Consider the following 17,530-nt stretch of genomic DNA (forward strand, 5'->3'; position numbering starts at 1 on the left):
CGCGCTCCCAGACAGCACTCCCAGACAGCGCTCCCAGACAGCACTCCCAGACAGCGCTCCCAGACAGCACTCCCAGACAGCGCTCCCAGACAGCACTCCCAGACAGCGCTCCCAGACAGCGCTCCCCGACAGCGCTCCCCGACAGCATTCCCAGACAGCGTTCCCCGACAGCGTTCCCCGACAGCGCTCCCAGACAGCGTTCCCCGACAGCGCTCCCAGACAGCGTTCCCCGACAGTGCTCCCAGACAGCGTTCCCCGACAGCGCTCCCAGACAGCGTTCCCCGACAGTGCTCCCAGACAGCGTTCCCCGACAGCACTCCCAGACAGCGTTCCCAGACAGCATTCCCCGACAGCGCTCCCAGACAGCGTTCCCAGACAGCGTTACCCGACAGCGTTCCCAGACAGCATTCCCCGACAGCGCTCCCAGACAGCGTTCCCAGACAGCGTTCCCCAACAGCGTTCCCAGACAGCGCTCCCAGACAGCGTTCCCTGACAGCGCTCCCAGACAGCGTTCCCAGACAGCGTTCCTGGACAGCGCTCCCAGACAGCGTTCCCAGACAGCGTTCCTGGACAGCGCTCCCAGACAGCGTTCCTGGACAGTGCTCCCGGAGAGCGCTCCCGGACAGCATTCCCCGACAGCGCTCCCAGACAGCGCTCCCCGACAGCGCTCCCACTCAGCACTCCCAGACAGCGTTCCTGGACAGCACTCCCCGACAGCGCTCCCAGACAGCACTCCCAGACAGCAATCCCAGTCAGCGTTCCCAGACAGCGTTCCCAGACAGCGTTCCCCGACAGCATTCGCAGACAGCACGCCCAGACAGCAATCCCGGTCAGCACTCCCAGACAGCGCTCCCCGACAGTGTTCCCCGACAGCATTCCCCGACAGCGCTCCCAGACAGCGCTCCCAGACAGCACGCCCAGACAGCAATCCCGGTCAGCACTCCCAGACAGCGTTCCCAGACAGCGCTCCCCGACAGCGTTCCTGGACAGCGCTCCCGGACAGCGCTCCCCGACAGCATTCCTGGACAGCGTTCCTGGACAGCGCTCCCGGACAGCGCTCCCGGACAGTGCTCCCCGACAGTGTTCCTGGACAGCGCTCCCAGACAGCGCTCCCGGACAGCTCTGCAAGACAGCGTTCCTGGACAGCGCTCCTGGACACAGCTCCCCAACAGTGTTCCTGGACAGCGCTCCTGGACAGCGTTCCTGGACAGCGCTCCCGGACAGCGCTCCCGGACAACTTTCCTGGACAGCGCTCCCGTACAACGCTCAAAGAACCAGACTAATTCTCTGCTATTCCTTGTAGATCATCCCATAGTTGTTCAAACATTAGGTTTTCAATAACTATGGTGGATAAATATGGCAACAGAGGATGGTAATATCCAATGAAAGGGGATTTAAGTGGATTCAGAGGTTATGTCTGATCATCAAGTCAGTCTGATACAAGGGCCTGCACTTCTATTAACGATATGAATGTCATTTTACTCTTTGCATGTGGTTACAGTAGAATCCACGTCAACAAGATGTACAGCAGACCAGATTATCACTCTGGGTTCTGATGTCCAGGGTCACATGGCATGACATCTACTGTAATACAATGAACACAGCCTTTATTTATTCAATAATGTCCTTTCACCATTCAATCTTGACGTGTGCCTTGTACAAATAACATCTTCTGTTACAATTTCTTTCAGATTGGGAACTCAGTGCTGATTATTTTTGTCAGTTATTTTGGAAGTCGAGTTCACCGACCACGGCTGATTGGAATGGGTGGCCTTCTCCTCAGTGTTGGAGCCTTCCTGCTCACCTTGCCCCATTTCATTTCTGAGCCTTACGAGTACTCCAAGGTCATAATCGGTAAGGCAACACAATGTAGATTGGTTTTGCTATTTCTTACCCATCTGTAAATGTAATAGAGACAGTCAGTGGAAATATAGATCATTAAAATCTCGCTGGCTTTTTGAATTGGAAGGTGATTTTCTGTGCTTTGCATTAAGGTGAGTCACATCAGTGATAGGGAACAAAATACTTCGACTGTCCGGCATTGCCACTATCAAGTCCCCACGTCTCATGTCCAGCACACCCAAATCATCTCCAGCACTCCCAGATCATCTCCAGCACTCCCAGGTCATGTCCAGACACACAGATCATCTTCAGCACTCCCAGGTCATCTCCAGCACTCCCAGGTCATGTCCAGCACTCCCAGGTCATGTCCACACACACAGATCATCTCCAGCACTCCCAGGTCATCTCCAGCACTCCCAGCTCAGGTCCAGCACTCCCAGGTCATGTCCAGCATTCCCAGGTCATGTCCACATACACAGATCATCTCCAGCACTCCCAGGTCATCTCCAGCACGCCCAGCTCAGGTCCAGCACTCCCAGGTCATGTCCAGCATTCCCAGGTCATGTCCAGCACTCCCAGGACATGTCCAGCACTTCCAGGTCAATTCCAGCACTCCCAGCTCAGGTCCAACACTCCTAGGTCATGTCCAGCACTCCCAGCTCAGGTCCAGCATTCCCAGGTCATGTCCAACATTCCCAGGTCAGGTCCAGCACTCCCAGCTCAGGTCCCACACTCCCAGCTCAGGTCCAGTACTCCCAGCTCAGGTACAGCATTCCCAGGTCATGTCCAGCACTCCCAGCTCAGGTCCCACACTCCCAGCTCAGGTCCAGTACTCCCAGCTCAGGTACAGCATTCCCAGGTCAGGTCCAGCACTCCCAGGTCTGGTCTAGCACTCCCAGCTCAGATCCAGCACTCCCAGCTCAGGTCCAGTACTCCCAGGTCAGGTCCAGCACTCCCAGGTCAGGTCCAGCACAGTGAATAAATGAGTGAGGAGTGAGTGAGTGAGTCAATGGGCTAGCTTTTAATGGGGAAGGTGGGTTGGGGGTGGGGGGGGTGGGCTCCGTGGCGATCAGGAAACCTGGGAGAACAGGTTTCCCGCAGGCCCAGCCAACTTTAACACATCAAAGCCTGATTTACGTGCGAGGCCTCTGTCTCCCACCCACAGCCAGCCAGATTGAGAGACTGGCTGGCTGCGGACGGGTAGGCCTGTGGCACTAGACCGCACAGAGGAGGGAGGGAGGGATCGCGGGGGTTCTGTGGTCAGCTAAAGGAGCACGGGGGGCAGGTAGCTAAGGATCTGGGGGGGAGGGGGGAGGAGGTGCAAGGCAAATTAGGTGGTGGCCGGCAGAAGATAAGGGGCCAGCTGCGAGGATCACTGGGGGCCGAGTGGCAGGAACATGGGGGAGGGGGGGTGCGGTGGTGGGGTGGTGCGTGGATCATTGGCGGGGGGGAGGGGGGGCGGAAGTGTGCGGGTTGGACTCCAGTTCAGATTGGGATTCTGATTTTCAACAATTTAACTAACCCCACGCTTCGAACCCACCTGAACTTTTAGGTTAAAATTCCCCCCAGTGAGTCAGTCAGTGAGTGAATGAGTGAGTGAGTGAGTGAGTGAATGAGTGAGTGAATCAGTGAGTGAGTGAATGAGTGAGTGAGTCAGTGAGTCAGTGAATGAGTGAGTGAGTCAGTGAGTGAGTAAGTCAGAGAGTGAGTCAGTGAGTGAGTCAGTGAGTGAGTGAATGAGTGAGTGAATCAGTGAGCGAGTGAATCAGAGAGTGAGTCAGTGAGTGAGTGAATCAGTGAGTGAGTGAATCAGAGAGTGAGTGAATCAGAGAGTGAGTCAGTGAGTCAGTGAATCAGAGAGTGAGTGAGTGAATCTGTGAGTGAGTGAATCAGAGAGTGAGTCAGTGAGTGAGTAAGTCAGAGAGTGAGTCAGTGAGTGAGTCAGTGAGTGAGTGAATCACAGAGTGAGTCAGTGAGTGAGTGAATGAGTGAGTGAGTCAGTGAGTGAGTGAATGAGTGAGTGAGTGAGTGAGTGTCAGTCAGAGAGTGAGTCAGTGAGTGAGTCAGTCAGTGAGTGAGTCAGTGAGTGAGTGAATGAGTGAGCGAGTCAGTGAGTCAGTGAGTGAGTGAGTCAGAGAGTGAGTGTGTGAGTGAGTGAATCAGTGAGTGAGTGAATCAGAGAGTGAGTCAGTGAGTGAATGAGTGAGTGAGTCAGTGAGTGAGAGAGTGAGTCAGTGAGTGAGTCTGAGTGAGTGAATGAGTCAGTGAGTGAGTCAGTGAGTGAGTCAGTGAGTGAATGAATCAGTGAGTGAATCGTGAGTGAGTGAGTCAGTGAGTGAGTGAATGAGTGAGTCAGTGAGTGAGTGAATGAGTGAGTGAATCAGTGAGTGAGTGAATGAGTGAGTGGGTCAGTGAGTGAGTGAATGAGTCAGTGAGCCAGTGAGTGAGTAAGTCAGAGAGTGAGTCAGTGAGTGAGTGAATCAGAGAATGAGTCAGTGAGTGAGTGAATGAGTGAGCCAGTGAGTGAGTGAATGAGTGAGTGAGTCATTGAGTCGGAGAGTGAGTCAGTGAGTGAGTGAATGAGTGAGTGGGTCAGTGAGTGAGTCAGTGAGTGAGTGAATGAGTGAGTGAATCAGTGAGTGAGTGAATCAGAGAGTGAGTCAGTGAGTGAGTGAATGAGTGAGCGGGTCAGTGAGTCAGACAGTGAGTCAGTGAGTGAGTGAGTCAGAGAGTGAGTGTGTGAGTGAGTGAATCAGTGAGTGAGTGAATCAGAGAGTGGGTCAGTGAGTGAATGAGTGAGTGAGTCAGTGTGTCAGTGAGTGAGTCAGTGAGTGAGTGAGTCAGAGAGTGAGTCAGTAAGTGAGTGAATGAGTCAGTGAGTGAGTGAATCAGAGAGTGAGTCAGTGAGTGAATGAGTGAGTGAGTCAGTGTGTCAGTGAGTGAGTCAGTGAGTGAGTGAGTCAGAGAGTGAGTCAGTAAGTGAGTGAATGAGTCAGTGAGTGAGTCAGTGAGCGAGTGAATGAGTGAGTCAGTGAGTGAGTGAATGAGTGAGTGAATCAGTGAGCGAGTGAATCAGAGAGTGAGTCAGTGAGTGAGCGAGTCAGTGAGTCAGAGAGTGAGTCAGTGAGTGAGTGAGTCAGAGAGTGAGCGTGTGAGTGAGTGAATCAGTGAGTGAGTGAATCAGAGAGTGAGTCAGTGAGTGAATGAGTGAGTGAGTCAGTGAGTCAGAGAGTGAGTCAGTGAGTGAGTGAGTCAGAGAGTGAGTCAGTGAGTGAGTGAATGAGTCAGTGAGTGAGTCAGTGAGTGAGTCAGTGAGTGAGTGAGTCAGTGAGTGAGTGAATCAGTGAGTGAGTGAATCAGTGAGTGAGTCAGTCAGTGAGTGAGTCAGTGAGTGAATCAGAGAGTGAGTCAGTGAGTGAGTGAATCAGTGAGTGAGTGAATCAGAGAGTGAGTGAATCAGAGAGTGAGTCAGTGAGTGAGTGAATCAGAGAGTGAGTGAGTGAATCTGTGAGTGAGTGAATCAGAGAGTGAGCCAGTGAGTGAGTAAGTCAGAGAGTGAGTCATTGAGTGAGTCAGTGAGTGAGTGAATCACAGAGTGAGTCAGTGAGTGAGTGAATGAGTGAGTGAGTCAGTGAGTGAATGAATGAGTGAGTGAGTGAGTCAGTCAGTCAGAGAGTGAGTCAGTGAGTGAGTGAGTGAGTCAGTCAGTGAGTGAGTCAGTGAGTGAGTGAATGAGTGAGCGAGTCAGTGAGTCAGAGGGTGACTCAGTGAGTGAGTGAGTCAGAGAGTGAGTGTGTGAGTGAGTGAATCAGTGAGTGAGTGAATCAGAGAGTGAGTCAGTGAGTGAATGAGTGAGTGAGTCAGTGAGTGAGTGAATGAGTCAGTGAGTGAGTCAGTGAGTGAGTCAGTGAGTGAATGAATCAGTGAGTGAATCGTGAGTGAGTGAATCAGTGAGTGAGTGAATGAGTGAGTCAGTGAGTGAGTGAATGAGTGAGTGAATCAGTGAGTGAGTGAATGAGTGAGTGAGTCAGTGAGTGAGTGAATGAGTCAGTGAGCCAGTGAGTGAGTAAGTCAGAGAGTGAGTCAGTGAGTGAGTGAATCAGAGAATGAGTCAGTGAGTGAGTGAATGAGTGAGCCAGTGAGTGAGTGAATGAGTGAGTGAGTCATTGAGTCAGAGAGTGAGTCAGTGAGTGAGTGAATGAGTGAGTGGGTCAGTGAGTGAGTCAGTGAGTGAGTGAATGAGTGAGTGAATCAGTGAGTGAGTGAATCAGAGAGTGAGTCAGTGAGTGAGTGAATGAGTGAGCGGGTCAGTGAGTCAGACAGTGAGTCAGTGAGTGAGTGAGTCAGAGAGTGGGTGTGTGAGTGAGTGAATCAGTGAGTGAGTGAATCAGAGAGTGAGTCAGTGAGTGAATGAGTGAGTGAGTCAGTGTGTCAGTGAGTGAGTCAGTGAGTGAGTGAGTCAGAGAGTGAGTCAGTAAGTGAGTGAATGAGTGAGTGAGTGAGTCAGTGAGCGAGTGAATGAGTGAGTCTGAGTGAGTGAATGAGTGAGTGAGTCAGTGAGTGAATGAGTGAGTGAGTCAGTGAGTGAGTGAGTCGGAGAGTGAGTCAGTGAGTGAGTCAGTGAGTGAGTGAGTCAGAGAGTGAGTCAGTGAGTGAGTGAATGAGTGAGTGAGTCAGTGAGTGAGTCAGTGAGTGAGTGAATGAGTGAGTGAATCAGTGAGTGAGTGAATCAGAGAGTGAGTCAGTGAGTCAGAGAGTGAGTGAATGAGTGAGCGAGTCAGTGAGTCAGAGAGTGAGTGAATCAGTGAGTGAATCAGTGAGTGAATCAGTGAGTAAGTGAATCAATGAGTGAGTGAGTCAGTGAGTGAGTCAGTGAGTGAATCAGGGAGTGAGTCAGTGAGTGAGTGAATCAGTGAGTGAGTGAATCAGAGAGTGAGTCAGTGAGTGAGTGAATCAGAGAGTGAGTCAGTGAGTGAGTGAATCAGTGAGTGAGTGAATGAGAGAGTGAGTGAATCGGAGAGTGAGTCAGTGAGTGAGTGAATCAGAGAGTGAGTGAGTGAATCAGTGAGTGAGTGAATCAGAGAGTGAGTCAGTGAGTGAGTGAATCAGTGAGTGAGTCAGTGAGTCAGTGAATCAGAGAGTGAGTCAGTGAGTGAGTGAATCAGTGCGTGAGTGAGTCAGTGAGTGAGTCAGTGAGTGAGTGAATCAGAGAGTGAGTCAGTGAGTGAGTGAATCAGTGAGTGAGTGAATCAGAGAGTGAGTGAATCGGAGAGTGAGTCAGTGAGTGAGTGAATCAGAGAGTGAGTGAGTGAATCAGTGAGTGAGTGAATCAGAGAGTGAGTCAGTGAGTGAGTGAATCAGTGAGTGAGTGAATCAGTGAGTGAGTCAGTGAGTGAGTGAATCAGAGAGTGAGTCAGTGAATGAGTGAATCAGAGAGTGAGTCAGTGAGTGAGTGAATCAGTGAGTGAGTGAATCAGAGAGTGAGTCAGTGAGTGAGTGAATCAGTGAATGAGTGAATCAGAGAGTGAGTCAGTGAGTGAGTCAGTGAGTGAGTGAGTGAGTGAGTGAGTGTGTGAGTCAGTCTGTCAGTGAATGATTGAGTGAGTCAGTTAGTCAGTGAGTTAGTGAATGAGTGAGTGAGTGAGTGAGTCAGTGAGACAGTGAGTGAGTCAATGAATCAGTGAGTGAGTCAATGTGTCAGTGAGTGAGTCAGTGAGTGAGTCAATGAGTCAGTGAGTGAGTGATTGAGTCAGTCAGTCAGTTGGTGAGTCTGAGTCAGTGAGTCAGTCATTGAGTGAGTGAGTCTGTCACTGAGTGAGTGAGTCACTCAATGAGCGAGTGAGTCAGTGAGTGAGTGAGTCAGTGAGTGACTGAGTCAGTCAGTCAGTCAGTGAGTCAGTGAATGAGTGTCAGTGAGTGAGTGAGCGAGTGAGTGAGTGAGTCTGTCAGTGAGTGAGTGAGTCAGTGAGTGAGTGAGTGAGTGTCAGTGAGTGAGTGAGTCAGTGAGTGAGTGAGTGAGTCAGTGAGTAAGTCAGTGAATGAGTGAGTCAGTGTGAGTGAGTCAGTGAGTCAGTGAGTGAGTCAGCGAGTCAGTGACTGAGTGTGTCAGTGAGTGAGTCAGTGAGTCAGTGAGTCAGTGAGTGAGTGAGTCTGTCAGTGAGTGAGTCAGTCAGTCAGTGAACGAGAGAGTGAGTGAGTGAGTCAGTGAGTGAGTGAGTGAGTCAGTGAGTGAGTGAGTCAGTGAATGAGTGAGTCAGTGTGAGTGAGTCAGTGAGTGAGTCAGTGAGTGAGTCAGCGAGTCAGTGACTGAGTGTGTCAGTGAGTGAGTCAGTGAGTCAGTGAGTCAGTGAGTCAGTGAGTGAGTGAGTCAGTCAGTAAGTCAATGAGTGAGTCAGTGAGTGAGTCAGTGAGTGAGTCAGTGAGTCAGTGAATGAGTGTCAGTGAGTGAGTGAGCGAGTGAGTGAGTGAGTCTGTCAGTGAGTGAGTGAGTGAGTCAGTGAGTGAGTCAGTGAGTCAGTGAGTAAGCCAGTGAGTGAGTGAGTCAGTGAGTGAGTCACTGAGTGAGTGAGTGAGTGAGTCAGTGAATGAGTGAGTCAGTGTGAGTGAGTCAGTGAGAGTCACTGAGTCCGTCAGCGAGTCAGTGACTGAGTGAGTCAGTGAATGAGTGCATCAGTGAGTCAGTGAGTGAGTCAGTGAGTGAGTCAGTGAATGAGTCAGTGAATGAGTCAGTGAGTCTGAGTCAGTGAGTGAGTGAGTGAGTGAGTCAGTCAGTCAGTCAGTGAGTCATTGAGTGAGTGAGACTGTCAGTGAGTGAGTGTCAGTCAGTGAGCGAGTAAGTGAGTGAGTGAGTCAGTCAGTGAGTGAGTCAGTCAGTGAGTGAGTCAGTGAGTCAGTGAGTGAGTCAGTGAGTCAGTGAGTGAGTGTGTGAGTCAGTCTGTCAGTGAATGATTGAGTGAGTCAGTTAGTCAGTGAGTTAGTGAATGAGTGAGTGAGTCAGTGGGTCAGTGAGACAGTGAGTGAGTCAGTGAGTGAGTCAATGTGTCAGTGAGTGAGTCAGTGAGTGAGTCAGTGAGTGAGTGAGTCAGTGAGTGAGTCAGTGAGTGAGTCATTGAGTGAGTCAGTGAATGAGTGAGCGAGTGAGTGAGTGAGTCTGTCAGTGAGTGAGCCTGTCAGTGAGTGAGTCAGTGAGTGAGTGAGTCAGTGAGTGAGTCAGTAAATGAGTGAGTCAGTGTGAGTGTGTCAGTGAGAGTCAGTGAGTCAGTCAGCGAGTCAGTGACTGAGTGAGTCACTGAGTGAGTGCATCAGTGAGTCAGTGAGTGATTCAGTGAGTGAGTCAGTGAATGAGTCAGTGAATTGGTCAGTTAGTCTGAGTCAGTGAGTCAGTGAGTGAGTGAGTCAGTCAGTCAGTCAGTGAGTCATTGAGTGAGTGAGTCTGTCAGTGAGTGAGTGTCAGTCAGTGAGCGAGTAAGTGAGTGAGTCAGTCAGTCAGTCAGTCAGTGAGTGAGTCAGTGAGTGAGTCAGTGAGTGAGTCAGTGAGTGAGTGAGTCAGTGAGTGAGTCAGTGAGTGAGTGTGTGAGTCAGTCTGTCAGTGAATGATTGAGTGAGTCAGTTAGTCAGTGCGTTAGTGAATGAGTGAGTGAGTCAGTGAGTCAGTGAGACAGTGAGTGAGTCAGTGAGTGAGTCAATGTGTCAGTGAGTGAGTCAGTGGGTGTGTCAGTGAGTAAGCCAGTGAGTGAGTGAGTCAGTGAGTGAGTCAGTGAGTCTGTCAGTAAGTGAGTCAGTGAGTGAGTGCGTCAGTGATTGAGTGAGTGCGTGAGTGTCAGTGAGTGAGTCAGTGAGTGAGTGAGTGAGTCAGTCAGTGAGTGAACAGGTGAGTCAGTGAGTATGCCAGTGAGTGAGTGAGTGAGTGAGTCAGTGTGTGAACAAGTGAGTCAGTGAGTATGCCAGTGAGTGAGTGAGTCAGTGAGTGAGTCAGTGAGTCAGTGAGTGAGTCAGTGAATGAGTGAGTCAGTGTGAGTGAGTCAGTGATAGAGTCAGTGAGTGAGTCAGCGAGTCAGTGACTGAGTGAGTCAGTCAATCAGTGAATCCATGAGTTAGTGAGTGAGTCAGTGAGTGAGTGAGTGAGTCAGTGAGTGAATCAGTGATTCAGTGAGTTAGTCAGTGAGTGAGTGAGTCAGTGAGTGAGTCAGTGAGTATGCCAGTGAGCGAGTGAGTCAGTGAGTGAGTCAGTGAGTGAGTGAGTGAGTCAGTGAATGAGTGGGTCAGTGTGAGTGAGTCAGTGAGAGAGTCAGTGAGTGAGTCAGCGAGTCAGTGACTGAGTGAGTCAGTGAGTCAGTCAGTGAGTCAGTGAGCCTGTCAGTGAGTGAGTCAGTCAATCAGTGAATCCATGAGTTAGTGAGTGAGTCAATGAGTCAGTGAGTGAGTGATTGAGTCAGTGAGTCAGTTGGTGAGTCAGTGAGTCAGTGAGTCAGTCATTGAGTGAGTGAGTCTGTCACTGAGTGAGTGAGTCACTCAATGAGCGAGTGAGTCAGTGAGTGAGTGAGTCAGTGAGTGACTGAGTCAGTCAGTCAGTCAGTGAGTCAGTGAATGAGTGTCAGTGAGTGAGTGAGCGAGTGAGTGAGTGAGTCTGTCAGTGAGTGAGTGAGTCAGTGAGTGAGTGAGTGTGTGTCAGTGAGTGAGTGAGTCAGTGAGTGAGTGAGTGAGTCAGTGAGTAAGTCAGTGAATGAGTCAGTGAATTGGTCAGTTAGTCTGAGTCAGTGAGTCAGTGAGTGAGTGAGTCAGTCAGTCAGTCAGTGAGTCATTGAGTGAGTGAGTCTGTCAGTGAGTGAGTGTCAGTCAGTGAGCGAGTAAGTGAGTGAGTCAGTCAGTCAGTCAGTCAGTGAGTGAGTCAGTGAGTGAGTCAGTGAGTGAGTCAGTGAGTGAGTGAGTCAGTGAGTGAGTCAGTGAGTGAGTGTGTGAGTCAGTCTGTCAGTGAATGATTGAGTGAGTCAGTTAGTCAGTGCGTTAGTGAATGAGTGAGTGAGTCAGTGAGTCAGTGAGACAGTGAGTGAGTCAGTGAGTGAGTCAATGTGTCAGTGAGTGAGTCAGTGGGTGTGTCAGTGAGTAAGCCAGTGAGTGAGTGAGTCAGTGAGTGAGTCAGTGAGTCTGTCAGTAAGTGAGTCAGTGAGTGAGTGCGTCAGTGATTGAGTGAGTGCGTGAGTGTCAGTGAGTGAGTCAGTGAGTGAGTGAGTGAGTCAGTCAGTCAGTGAACAGGTGAGTCAGTGAGTATGCCAGTGAGTGAGTGAGTGAGTGAGTCAGTGTGTGAACAAGTGAGTCAGTGAGTATGCCAGTGAGTGAGTGAGTCAGTGAGTGAGTCAGTGAGTCAGTGAGTGAGTCAGTGAATGAGTGAGTCAGTGTGAGTGAGTCAGTGATAGAGTCAGTGAGTGAGTCAGCGAGTCAGTGACTGAGTGAGTCAGTCAATCAGTGAATCCATGAGTTAGTGAGTGAGTCAGTGAGTGAGTGAGTGAGTCAGTGAGTGAATCAGTGATTCAGTGAGTTAGTCAGTGAGTGAGTGAGTCAGTGAGTGAGTCAGTGAGTATGCCAGTGAGCGAGTGAGTCAGTGAGTGAGTCAGTGAGTGAGTGAGTGAGTCAGTGAATGAGTGGGTCAGTGTGAGTGAGTCAGTGAGAGAGTCAGTGAGTGAGTCAGCGAGTCAGTGACTGAGTGAGTCAGTGAGTCAGTCAGTGAGTCAGTGAGCCTGTCAGTGAGTGAGTCAGTCAATCAGTGAATCCATGAGTTAGTGAGTGAGTCAATGAGTCAGTGAGTGAGTGATTGAGTCAGTGAGTCAGTTGGTGAGTCAGTGAGTCAGTGAGTCAGTCATTGAGTGAGTGAGTCTGTCACTGAGTGAGTGAGTCACTCAATGAGCGAGTGAGTCAGTGAGTGAGTGAGTCAGTGAGTGACTGAGTCAGTCAGTCAGTCAGTGAGTCAGTGAATGAGTGTCAGTGAGTGAGTGAGCGAGTGAGTGAGTGAGTCTGTCAGTGAGTGAGTGAGTCAGTGAGTGAGTGAGTGTGTGTCAGTGAGTGAGTGAGTCAGTGAGTGAGTGAGTGAGTCAGTGAGTAAGTCAGTGAATGAGTGAGTCAGTGTGAGTGAGTCAGTGTGTGAGTCAGCGAGTCAGTGACTGAGTGTGTCAGTGAGTGAGTGAGTGAGTGAGTCAGTGAGTGAGTGAGTCTGTCAGTGAGTGAGTCAGTCAGTCAGTGAACGAGAGAGTGAGTGAGTGAGTCAGTGAGTGAGTGAGTGAGTCAGTGAGTGAGTGAGTCAGTGAATGAGTGAGTCAGTGTGAGTGAGTCAGTGAGTGAGTCAGTGAGTGAGTCAGCGAGTCAGTGACTGAGTGTGTCAGTGAGTGAGTCAGTGAGTGAGTGAGTCAGTGAGTCAGTGAGTGAGTGAGTCAGTCAGTAAGTCAATGAGTGAGTCAGTGAGTGAGTCAGTGAGTGAGTCAGTGAGTCAGTGAATGAGTGTCAGTGAGTGAGTGAGCGAGTGAGTGAGTGAGTCTGTCAGTGAGTGAGTGAATGAGTGAGTGAGTCGGAGAGTGAGTCAGTGAGTGAGTCAGTGAGTGAGTGAGTCAGAGAGTGAGTCAGTGAGTGAGTGAATGAGTGAGTGAGTCAGTGAGTGAGTCAGTGAGTGAGTGAATGAGTGAGTGAATCAGTGAGTGAGTGAATCAGAGAGTGAGTCAGTGAGTCAGAGTGAGTGAATGAGTGAGCGAGTCTGTGAGTCAGAGAGTGAGTGAATCAGTGAGTGAATCAGTGAGTGAATCAGTGAGTAAGTGAATCAATGAGTGAGTGAGTCAGTGAGTGAGTCAGTGAGTGAATCAGAGAGTGAGTCAGTGAGTGAGTGAATCAGTGAGTGAGTGAATCAGAGAGTGAGTCAGTGAGTGAGTGAATCAGAGAGTGAGTCAGTGAGTGAGTGAATCAGAGAGTGAGTGAGTGAATCAGTGAGTGAGTGAATCAGAGAGTGAGTCAGTGAGTGAGTGAATCAGTGAGTGAGTCAGTGAGTCAGTGAATCAGAGAGTGAGTCAGTGAGTGAGTGAATCAGTGCGTGAGTGAGTCAGTGAGTGAGTCAGTGAGTGAGTGAATCAGAGAGTGAGTCAGTGAGTGAGTGAATCAGTGAGTGAGTGAATCAGAGAGTGAGTGAATCGGAGAGTGAGTCAGTGAGTGAGTGAATCAGAGAGTGAGTGAGTGAATCAGTGAGTGAGTGAATCAGAGAGTGAGTCAGTGAGTGAGTGAATCAGTGAGTGAGTGAATCAGTGAGTGAGTCAGTGAGTGAGTGAATCAGAGAGTGAGTCAGTGAATGCGTGAATCAGAGAGTGAGTCAGTAAGTGAGTGAATCAGTGAGTGAGTGAATCAGAGAGTGAGTCAGTGAGTGAGTGAATCAGTGAATGAGTGAATCAGAGAGTGAGTCAGTGAGTGAGTCAGTGAGTTAGTGAGTAAGCCAGTGAGTGAGTGAGTCAGTGAGTGAGTCACTGAGTGAGTGAGTGAGTCAGTGAGTGAGTCAGTGAATGAGTGAGTCAGTGTGAGTGAGTCAGTGAGAGTCACTGAGTCCGTCAGCGAGTCAGTGACTGAGTGAGCCAGTGAATGAGTGCATCAGTGAGTCAGTGAGTGAGTCAGTGAGTGAGTCAGTGAATGAGTCAGTGAATGAGTCAGTGAGTCTGAGTCAGTGAGTCAGTGAGTGAGTGAGTCAGTCAGTCAGTCAGTGAGTCATTGAGTGAGTGAGACTGTCAGTGAGTGAGTGTCAGTCAGTGAGCGAGTAAGTGAGTGAGTGAGTCAGTCAGTGAGTGAGTCAGTCAGTGAGTGAGTCAGTGAGTCAGTGAGTCAGTGAGTGAGTCAGTGAGTCAGTGAGTGAGTGTGTGAGTCAGTCTGTCAGTGAATGATTGAGTGAGTCAGTTAGTCAGTGAGTTAGTGAATGAGTGAGTGAGTCAGTGGGTCAGTGAGACAGTGAGTGAGTCAGTGAGTGAGTCAATGTGTCAGTGAGTGAGTAAGTGAGTGAGTCAGTGAGTGAGTGAGTCAGTGAGTGAGTCAGTGAGTGAGTCATTGAGTGAGTCAGTGAATGAGTGAGCGAGTGAGTGAGTGAGTCTGTCAGTGAGTGAGCCTGTCAGTGAGTGAGTCAGTGAGTGAGTGAGTCAGTGAGTGAGTCAGTAAATGAGTGAGTCAGTGTGAGTGTGTCAGTGAGAGTCAGTGAGTCAGTCAGCGAGTCAGTGACTGAGTGAGTCACTGAGTGAGTGCATCAGTGAGTCAGTGAGTGAGTCAGTGAGTGAGTCAGTGAATGAGTCAGTGAATTGGTCAGTTAGTCTGAGTCAGTGAGTCAGTGAGTGAGTGAGTCAGTCAGTCAGTCAGTGAGTCATTGAGTGAGTGAGTCTGTCAGTGAGTGAGTGTCAGTCAGTGAGCGAGTAAGTGAGTGAGTCAGTCAGTGAGTGAGTCAGTGAGTGAGTCAGTGAGTGAGTCAGTGAGTGAGTGAGTCAGTGAGTGAGTCAGTGAGTGAGTGTGTGAGTCAGTCTGTCAGTGAATGATTGAGTGAGTCAGTTAGTCAGTGAGTTAGTGAATGAGTGAGTGAGTCAGTGAGTCAGTGAGACAGTGAGTGAGTCAGTGAGTGAGTCAATGTGTCAGTGAGTGAGTCAGTGGGTGTGTCAGTGAGTAAGCCAGTGAGTGAGTGAGTCAGTGAGTGAGTCAGTGAGTCTGTCAGTAAGTGAGTCAGTGAGTGAGTGCGTCAGTGATTGAGTGAGTGCGTGAGTGTCAGTGAGTGAGTGAGTGAGTGAGTGAGTGAGTCAGTCAGTGAGTGAACAGGTGAGTCAGTGAGTATGCCAGTGAGTGAGTGAGTGAGTGAGTCAGTGTGTGAACAAGTGAGTCAGTGAGTATGCCAGTGAGTGAGTGAGTCAGTGAGTGAGTCAGTGAGTCAGTGAGTGAGTCAGTGAATGAGTGAGTCAGTGTGAGTGAGTCAGTGATAGAGTCAGTCAGTGAGTCAGCGAGTCAGTGACTGAGTGAGTCAGTCAATCAGTGAATCCATGAGTTAGTGAGTGAGTCAGTGAGTGAGTGAGTGAGTCAGTGAGTGAATCAGTGATTCAGTGAGTTAGTCAGTGAGTGAGTGAGTCAGTGAGTGAGTCAGTGAGTATGCCAGTGAGCGAGTGAGTCAGTGAGTGAGTCAGTGAGTGAGTGAGTGAGTCAGTGAATGAGTGGGTCAGTGTGAGTGAGTCAGTGAGAGAGTCAGTGAGTGAGTCAGCGAGTCAGTGACTGAGTGAGTCAGTGAGTCAGTCAGTGAGTCAGTGAGCCTGTCAGTGAGTGAGTCAGTCAATCAGTGAATCCATGAGTTAGTGAGTGAGTGAGTCAATGAGTCAGTGAGTGAGTGATTGAGTCAGTGAGTCAGTTGGTGAGTCAGTGAGTCAGTGAGTCAGTCATTGAGTGAGTGAGTCTGTCACTGAGTGAGTGAGTCACTCAATGAGCGAGTGAGTCAGTGAGTGAGTGAGTCAGTGAGTGACTGAGTCAGTCAGTCAGTCAGTGAGTCAGTGAATGAGTGTCAGTGAGTGAGTGAGCGAGTGAGTGAGTGAGTCTGTCAGTGAGTGAGTGAGTGAGTGTGTGTCAGTGAGTGAGTGAGTCAGTGAGTGAGTGAGTGAGTCAGTGAGTAAGTCAGTGAATGAGTGAGTCAGTGTGAGTGAGTCAGTGTGTGAGTCAGCGAGTCAGTGACTGAGTGTGTCAGTGAGTGAGTGAGTCAGTGAGTCAGTGAGTGAGTGAGTCTGTCAGTGAGTGAGTCAGTCAGTCAGTGAACGAGAGAGTGAGTGAGTGAGTCAGTGAGTGAGTGAGTGAGTCAGTGAGTGAGTGAGTCAGTGAATGAGTGAGTCAGTGTGAGTGAGTCAGTGAGTGAGTCAGTGAGTGAGTCAGCGAGTCAGTGACTGAGTGTATCAGTGAGTGAGTCAGTGAGTGAGTGAGTCAGTGAGTCAGTGAGTGAGTGAGTCAGTCAGTAAGTCAATGAGTGAGTCAGTGAGTGAGTCAGTGAGTGAGTCAATGTGTCAGTGAGTGAGTCAGTGGGTGTGTCAGTGAGTAAGCCAGTGAGTGAGTGAGTCAGTGAGTGAGTCAGTGAGTCTGTCAGTAAGTGAGTCAGTGAGTGAGTGAGTGCGTCAGTGATTGAGTGAGTGCGTGAGTGTCAGTGAGTGAGTCAGTGAGTGAGTGAGTCAGTGCGTCAGTGAGTGAGTGAGTCAGTAAGTCAATGAGTGAGTCAGTGAGTGAGTCAGTGAGTGAGTCAGTGAGTCAGTGAATGAGTGTCAGTGAGTGAGTGAGCGAGTGAGTGAGTGAGTCTGTCAGTGAGTGAGTGAGTGAGTCAGTGAGTGAGTCAATGTGTCAGTGAGTGAGTCAGTGGGTGTGTCAGTGAGTAAGCCAGTGAGTGAGTGAGTCAGTGAGTGAGTCAGTGAGTCTGTCAGTAAGTGAGTCAGTGAGTGAGTGAGTGCGTCAGTGATTGAGTGAGTGCGTGAGTGTCAGTGAGTGAGTCAGTGAGTGAGTGAGTCAGTCAGTCAGTGAGTGAACAGGTGAGTCAGTGAGTATGCCAGTGAGTGAGTGAGTGAGTGAGTAAGTGTGTGAACAAGTGAGTCAGTGAGTATGCCAGTGAGTGAGTGAGTCAGTGAGTGAGTCAGTGAGACAGTGAGTGAGTCAGTGAATGAGTGAGTCAGTGTGAGTGAGTCAGTGATAGAGTCAGTGAGTGAGTCAGCGAGTCAGTGACTGAGTGAGTCAGTGAGTGAGCCAGTGAGTCTGTCAGTGAGTGAGTCAGTCAATCAGTGAATCCATGAGTTAGTGAGTGAGTCAGTGAGTGAGTCAGTGAGTGAGTGAGTGAGTCAGTGAGTGAATCAGTGATTCAGTGAGTTAGTCAGTGAGTGAGTGAGTCAGTGAGTGAGTCAGTGAGTATGCCAGTGAGCGAGTGAGTCAGTGAGTGAGTGAGTGAGTCAGTGAATGAGTGGGTCAGTGTGAGTGAATCAGTGAGAGAGTCAGTGAGTGAGTCAGCGAGTCAGTGACTGAGTGAGTCAGTGAGTCAGTGAGCCTGTCAGTGAGTGAGTCAGTCAATCAGTGAATCCATGAGTTAGTGAGTGAGTCAGTGAGTGAGTCAGTGAGTCAGTCAGTGAGTGAGTCAGTGAGTCAGTGAATGAGTCAGTGAGTCAGTAATTCAGTGAGTGAGTGAGTCAGTCAGTCAGTCAGTGAGTCAGTGAGTGAGTCAGTGAGTGAGTCAGTGAGTGAATCAGTGAGTGAGTGAGTGAGTCATTCAGTCAGTCAGTGAGTGAACAAGTGAGTCAGTGAGTAAGCCAGTGTGTGAGTGAGTCAGTGAGTGAGTCAGTGAGTGAGTCAGTGAATGAGTGAGTCAGTGTGAGTGAGTCAGTGAAAGAGTCAGTGAGTGAGTCAGCGAGTCAGTGACTGAGTGAGTCAGTGAGTGAGTGCGTCAGTGAGTCTGTGAGTGAGTCAGTGAGTGAGTCAGTGAGTGAGTCAGTGAGTCTGTCAGTGAGTGAGTCAGTCAGTCAATCAGTGTGTCAATGAGTGAGTGAGTGAGTCAGTGAATGAGTCAGTGAGTCAGTGAATCCATGAGTCAGTGAGTAAGTCAGTGAGTGAGTCAGTGAGTTGGTGAGTGAGTCAGTGATTGAGTGAATGAGTCAGTGAGTCAGTGATTCAGTGAGTTAGTCAGTGAGTGAGT

General features: G+C 49.8%; 1 protein-coding gene across 1 annotated transcript in view; it reads left to right on the plus strand.

Annotated features, from left to right (window-relative positions):
* The window catches only part of LOC147116110 (solute carrier organic anion transporter family member 2A1-like), a 380,850-nt gene that overhangs the window by 133,989 nt on the left and 229,331 nt on the right, over window positions 1-17,530 (plus strand). Inside the window, exon 3 of the mRNA XM_085990861.1 lies at window positions 1,692-1,854. Within this exon, the coding sequence (XP_085846987.1) occupies window positions 1,692-1,854 (163 nt within the window). The remainder of the gene's footprint in view (window positions 1-1,691; window positions 1,855-17,530) is intronic.

Source organism: Somniosus microcephalus, chromosome 6, assembly GCF_052327205.1.
Source record: "Somniosus microcephalus isolate GS21.2 chromosome 6, FLI_Smic_1.0, whole genome shotgun sequence".
Taxonomy (NCBI): Eukaryota; Metazoa; Chordata; class Chondrichthyes; order Squaliformes; family Somniosidae; genus Somniosus; species Somniosus microcephalus.